Genomic DNA, 6,000 nt, shown 5'->3' with positions numbered 1-6,000 from the left:
CTGGCTGCAGAATGTCCCACAGTTTACCTCATCCAGTCTAACTTTGAGGAAGTGGAATCCCGATGGTCTCTGTTGTGATTGGCTCAGATCTGATCATGTGATTTCACAGATCCGTGTTCCTCAGTGGTTCCACACTTGAACAAGCGGTGAAACTCAGCCCAAAACTTTTACGCCTAAAAACTGTTCTCATCTTTATCTTCATGATCAGGTTTCATTGATTGGTTCTGCAGTGAGTTCTGTTCTCAGTGTGTATCTCATCCTGTAGAAACATGCGTAGCTCCTCATTATGAACCTGTGATGGTTCTGGTTCCTCAGTAACCTGCAGGTTCTCATCTAAACTCAAGATTATATCAATGCTCGTTCATCCTGGAAGAAAACCACTGGATCTGGAAACCAGACCTGCTTTGTGGTTTCACCCGAGAACCTCTGGGTTCTGACCCTGAGGTTTTACGGAACCTGCTCTGACAACAAGTCCAGATTATTTTAAACCAACTTAAAAGAAGCAAAACCTCCAGACTCATATTAAACAGTTTGATCTGGAGAACTTCGTTTTCCCCGTTCAGATGCTTCCATCGGGTTCTAACCGGTTCTACTGGGTCCTAACAAGTTTTAACAAGGTCAGGATTCAGGGATTTTGAACATGTTCTAATGTGTTCTAGCAGTTGTTCTGCTCGGTTCTAACATGTTTAAGCCACTTTTTTTAAAATCAGGTTTTATCAGATTCTATCAGGTTCTAACAAACTGTATCCAGTTGGGTTCTAACACTGTTATATGAGTTTTAATCAGGTTCCACCAGTCTCTAACCTGTTTTACCTGGTTCCACTAGTTTTTAATCAGGTTCCAACAAGTTCTGATTTGCATGTTTTCTGCAGGGTTCTCCTGGTGGTTTGGGGCAGCAGGGTCATCAGGGGCCTCCGGGCTTCCCGGGGCCTCTGGGGCCTCCAGGAGAAAAGGGCCAGAGAGGAAGCGAAGGGCCGACAGGAGCCGGAGGACTGAAAGGAGATGTGGTGAATAAACACGGATCTGCTGTGAACATGAGGGTTATTTGTTCTTTAACTGCTGTATTCTGACATTAAGTCTGTATTGATGATTTTATGATGAAAGTTCGAAAGGTTTGTGACAGTTTCCTGGTTCGTCCAACCAATCACAGCCCAGTGTGGAACCGGGCGCTGCAGAACCCTGTAACAGCATGACTCCATGTAACGCTGCATTTGTTTGCCGTTGTCGTTTCAGGGAAGCGTCGGTGTTCTTGGTTTTCCGGGTTTAGAGGGAGTCCCGGTAAGAAGCCCCGCCCCCCACCAACCTGTCAGCTCCTCTGATTGGTCCAGCTTTAGTGATGTCAGACTGTGAGTTTGTGTTGGTATGTTCAGGGTCACCCGGGTCCTGCCGGAGGTCCGGGTTTTCCAGGTCTGGATGGATGTAACGGGACCAGAGGGCAGAGAGGAGATCCGGGACTTCCTGGACAACAAGGACCTGACGGAGAACCGGTCAGTGACACAGTGATCACACTTGATGAGAACTGCGTCTTATCTCAGAATTTAATGATGTTGAAAGAGAAGTGACTCATACTGACAAAACATTAAACTAGAGGTTCCAGTTTGAGCTTTTGAGCTACATTACATTTGTATCTGTCAATAGTTGTAGTTTTCACAACAGACTGTTTCACAACAGACTGTTTCACAACAGACTGTTTCACAACAGTTTTCACAACAGACAGGAATATCTTTCTGTACTGTTTGAACCTGTAGAGTTTAAAACCACAACAACATCTTTAAACACAAGACATATTCATGTCATCGCGAGGCGTCTTAATCAATTGTGGGGTTCCTCAAGGCTCCGTCCTGAACCCACTGCTATTCCCATCTCCTCTCATGCAGATCATTGAGAAACACGTTGTCTCCTTTCAACAAAAACCTTTCAAATCTGTCAAATTGTAACTTTGTAGAGAAAAGTGCTGTTTAAATAAAGTTGATTTGTATTAATATGATAATACAAGGTATGCAGTGTATTGTAGTACTGAGTGTATATAGTATATGCTGTGTGGTATTCAGTAATCACCATGGTAACTGTGTTTTGTTCCGCAGGGCTTTCTAGGACTGAAGGGTTTTCCAGGAGATCCGTCAGTTTACGTCATCCAGTTTCCTGGAGAACCTGTGAGTCCAGCTGATACATCAGAATCCACTGTCGACGTTGTTTGAACAATACACATGATCAGAAATAATCTGGGTTATTTTGAGAAAAACATTTCAGTTTGTTTCCACAGTAACGACCTGGTTCACATTCCTAAAGTTAAGTTATTAATTTGAGTGTTTTCAGTGAGATTCATTTTCCAAAAGAGACAAAAAAAAACAATAAACACAGTTGAAGCTGAATTTGACCGATAGTGTTTATTTTGTGTTTTTTTTGGTAGACATCGTGATAATATCGTTATCAATCAGTAATTAGACCTTCCTCTGTATAAAAATAATGAAAATGAAAACGTGTGCGTGTGTGTTTGACAGGGAGACACCGGGCCCAGTGGACTTCCTGGTCTGCAGGTGAGAGCAAACCAAAAAAATGAAAAAATGAGAAAAAAAACAAAAAAATTTATAATAACCTCCTGTCTGTCTGTCTGTCTGCCTGTCTGCCTGTCTGCAGGGTGAGCAGGGACCCCCTGGTCCAGTTGGAGGTCTGGGTCCAGCAGGACTGGACGGGACCGATGTGAGTCAGAACAAAAACAGAAACACACTTAAAAAATAATCGTAATTTTTTTACTTTGAATCTTAGTGAAAGCGTATCTTTATTATCTTTTACTAACTTCCATATCGTATAATATTTCTTCAATCGTTGGACGTGAATCGTGTTGGTTCAACGTGACATATTTCAGTAGTACTATTAATATTTACTGTACCTGTGTGTCTATGCAGGGTCTCCATGGTCTGTCTGGTTCCAGAGGTCCACCTGTAAGATCACAATATATTATATTATATTACATTACATTACATTGCATTGTATTGTAATGTATTATATTATATTATATTATATTATATTATATTACATCACATCACATCACATCACATCACATTACATTGTATTGTATTGTATTGTATTGTATTCTATAGTATTGTATTATATTATATTTTACTATATTATATGACAATTAACGACTTATAAAACGTGAAAATATTGCCAAAAAAGTAATTAATGAAGTCTTTCAAAGTGTAGCTGAAGTCTTCTCTGTGATTAATGCCTGGTGAACGTACACTGTGACAGGATATTGATTATGGCTTGTAATCAATATTGGCAAATAATACTGTTAATGACCATGTGTTTGTTTTGCAGGGGGAAAAAGGTCGATCTCTTCCGGGACAGAAAGGAGACGAGGTACAAACCTTTTCCTCTGACCCCCCCCCCCCCCCCCCCCCCCCCCCCCCCCAGCGACATCACAGCAGGAGCCTCCCACCTGACAGCGGCTGAGAAACACCTGCAGTGACATCACTGAGGGGGCGGGGCCACAAGAGCAACATTCAGGACAGTTAAATGCTGAACCACTTGTTGTACTTGTACTCGGTGTCACAGTAGTACTGCGTTCTCCACAGGGGGACCAGGGCCTCCAGGGGCCCCCGGGGCCTTTTGAGTACGTCGACCCTCCAGAAGACCTGTACATCAAAGGAGAACAGGTGGGTGGGATGAGATTACAGCTTCTCCGAGTCCTTCTGTAGTTCTACTGTAGTAGAACTGTAGTTCTGTAGTAAAAGACTAGACAACTGTAGACTGAAGACTGTATCCTTGTGCTATTGGAACTCTACTGTAGTCGGCTCTGTTGGTTCTAATGATGGGTTCTGTTGGTTCTAATGATGGGTTGTAATGTTGGTTCTAATGATGGGTTGTTATGTTAATTCTAATGAGGGGTTCTTTTGGTTCTAATGTTGGGTTGTAATGTTGGGTTCCGTTGGTTCTAATATTGGGTTCTGTTGGTTCCTCAGGGTCCTCAAGGTGTTAAAGGAGTCTGTGGGGCCAAGGGGCTGCCGGTAAGTTCAGAGACCTGATCAAACATGTGGAATTCACATTATTGTTCTAGATCAGAATGTTATTGATCAGAAACTAGATTATCATGACTGACATGAGAGTGTTTGTGTGTGTGTGTGTGTGTGTGTGTGTGTGTGTGTGTGTGTGTGTGTGTGTGTGTGTGTGTGTGGTTCCAGGGTCTGGACGCTCTCCCAGGAATCAAAGGGGAGAAAGGGATTCTGGGATTCCCTGGGCCCAGGGTGGGTAATCATACATCTTGACGTTGTTGATCAGTATTGATCCGATCAGAGAATGGATTCATCCCTTCACAAAAAAAACGTTAATCTGATCGTCCTGACTCACACTTATCGCCCTTATATTCAAATTAATAATAAAACATTTGAATTATAAAACATCAGCGCAAACACATGATGCGTTTGTGTGTTTCAGGGATTTTCTGGCAGCCGCGGTTTGCTAGGAGAAAAAGGATTCAAGGTGAGTAGAGACAATACACTGTAAAAATGTCGAAGCTGACATAATTGAATAATCTTAATAATCATAATAAAGAAACCCGTTTCAAAGTCATTATGAGTTTATTTAGTTTTAGTTTTATAGTGAGAGATGTGATGATAGATGACATAGGCCTGATAGCCAATCAGAGACCAGGAACTTCCATTTTTTAAAGTCGTGTGTTTGTCTGTTTTCAGGGGATTCAAGGAAGTGCAGGTCTCCCAGGTCTGATTGGACGAGAAGGTCCTAAGGTCAGTCAGTTTGTGTGTCTGTACCGTTTGGGAACACCTTTTCCATTTCCTGTAATGGAGCTGACGTTTGTCTAATGAGAGACGAGCTCCTGCCTGTGATTGTTCAGTCTGTAATGAGTCTGTCTGCTCCCAGGGCATGATGGGAGATCCAGGCTCTAAAGGCCTCCCTCAGGAGGTGGACATCACACACACAGGTACTGATCAATACACACTGATCTAAGCACACTGATCCATCAGCTGATTGACATCATATCACTCCGGTCTGATGTCATCCCTCTGGTGATGATGTCATCTAACTGCCTCCTGCCCTTCAGGTGAAGACGGGGCCCCCGGGCCCCCCGGACTGAGCGGCCCTCCAGGTGACACGGGGCTGATGGGAAGGCAGGGACCACCAGGAGCGCCCAGCAGAGCCATACCCGGTCAGTACCTGCGGCCTACGAGCAAGGCAGCGACATGTTTACTGATGTATGATTAATGATCATAACACAGTAAATATGTTATAAAATGTATATATGTGAGAACTATCATAAATATTATGTTCTAAAGGTTCTAAATAGTATTAATATTGTAAATGTTATGAATGGTTTAAATATTTTAAGTAATGCAGAGCATAAATATTAAAAATATAAACTTTGTAATGTTTATTAAAGCTCAAAAGTTACAGTAAGTGTTAAGGCGATATGAGATGAATATGGTTCTCTGATGGTTCCTCTTCAGGTCCGCCCGGTGTTGTGGGTCAGAGTGGAGTTCCAGGATCCAGGGGGGACAGAGGAGATCCCGGTCAGGTCTTTCCAGATGGATCCACTCCTGGAGAACCTGGAAAACCAGGGAGTCCTGGACTTAGAGGACCGAAGGGAGAACCAGGGAGTCCAGGTACCAAAGAGCTCTTGTTCACCTGCCGTCTAAGAATCAACACAGGTTGCTCAAAGTTGTCTTCCTACTCACCACTCGTCTCGCTCCTCAGGTCGGTACTGTCTTCCCGGGACTGTAGGAGAATCTGGAGTGCCCGGTCAACAGGGACCTCCAGGGGCTCAAGGCTTCCCAGGGTTCAAAGGTCATTGTCCAAAAAATTCTTCTTTGTTGTATTGAAGTGTCATTTACAGAACATTTTGAAAAGTCTTTATGAACTTTACAAAGCACAGTCTCCTTTAATAAGAGATTCTCAAATAGAAGTTCTATGTCAAGTCTCTTGTGACACTGAATTGTCCGTTCTCCTCGGGATGCAGTTTTTGTCTTTTGGCTAAAACTTTAG

At 43.0% G+C, this 6,000-nt stretch overlaps 1 protein-coding gene across 2 annotated transcripts in view; it reads left to right on the top strand.

Annotated features, from left to right (window-relative positions):
• col4a4 (collagen, type IV, alpha 4) overlaps nucleotides 1–6,000 on the top strand; it is a 33,383-nt gene that overhangs the window by 16,101 nt on the left and 11,282 nt on the right. For both annotated transcript variants that reach the window (XM_047335471.1, XM_035621843.2), the window contains exons 5-21: nucleotides 873–1,007; nucleotides 1,234–1,278; nucleotides 1,371–1,487; nucleotides 2,085–2,153; nucleotides 2,502–2,537; nucleotides 2,638–2,700; nucleotides 2,907–2,942; nucleotides 3,322–3,363; nucleotides 3,579–3,659; nucleotides 3,966–4,010; nucleotides 4,185–4,247; nucleotides 4,438–4,482; nucleotides 4,695–4,748; nucleotides 4,882–4,942; nucleotides 5,063–5,167; nucleotides 5,466–5,621; nucleotides 5,713–5,802. In XM_047335471.1, coding sequence (XP_047191427.1) covers nucleotides 873–1,007; nucleotides 1,234–1,278; nucleotides 1,371–1,487; nucleotides 2,085–2,153; nucleotides 2,502–2,537; nucleotides 2,638–2,700; nucleotides 2,907–2,942; nucleotides 3,322–3,363; nucleotides 3,579–3,659; nucleotides 3,966–4,010; nucleotides 4,185–4,247; nucleotides 4,438–4,482; nucleotides 4,695–4,748; nucleotides 4,882–4,942; nucleotides 5,063–5,167; nucleotides 5,466–5,621; nucleotides 5,713–5,802 — 1,243 coding nt within the window. The remainder of the gene's footprint in view (nucleotides 1–872; nucleotides 1,008–1,233; nucleotides 1,279–1,370; nucleotides 1,488–2,084; nucleotides 2,154–2,501; nucleotides 2,538–2,637; nucleotides 2,701–2,906; nucleotides 2,943–3,321; nucleotides 3,364–3,578; nucleotides 3,660–3,965; nucleotides 4,011–4,184; nucleotides 4,248–4,437; nucleotides 4,483–4,694; nucleotides 4,749–4,881; nucleotides 4,943–5,062; nucleotides 5,168–5,465; nucleotides 5,622–5,712; nucleotides 5,803–6,000) is intronic.

This window comes from Scophthalmus maximus, chromosome 11, assembly GCF_022379125.1.
Source record: "Scophthalmus maximus strain ysfricsl-2021 chromosome 11, ASM2237912v1, whole genome shotgun sequence".
Classification (NCBI taxonomy): domain Eukaryota; kingdom Metazoa; phylum Chordata; class Actinopteri; order Pleuronectiformes; family Scophthalmidae; genus Scophthalmus; species Scophthalmus maximus.
The sequence above is the reverse complement of the archived record's forward strand: the minus strand, read 5'-3'. Positions and strand labels throughout refer to the sequence as shown.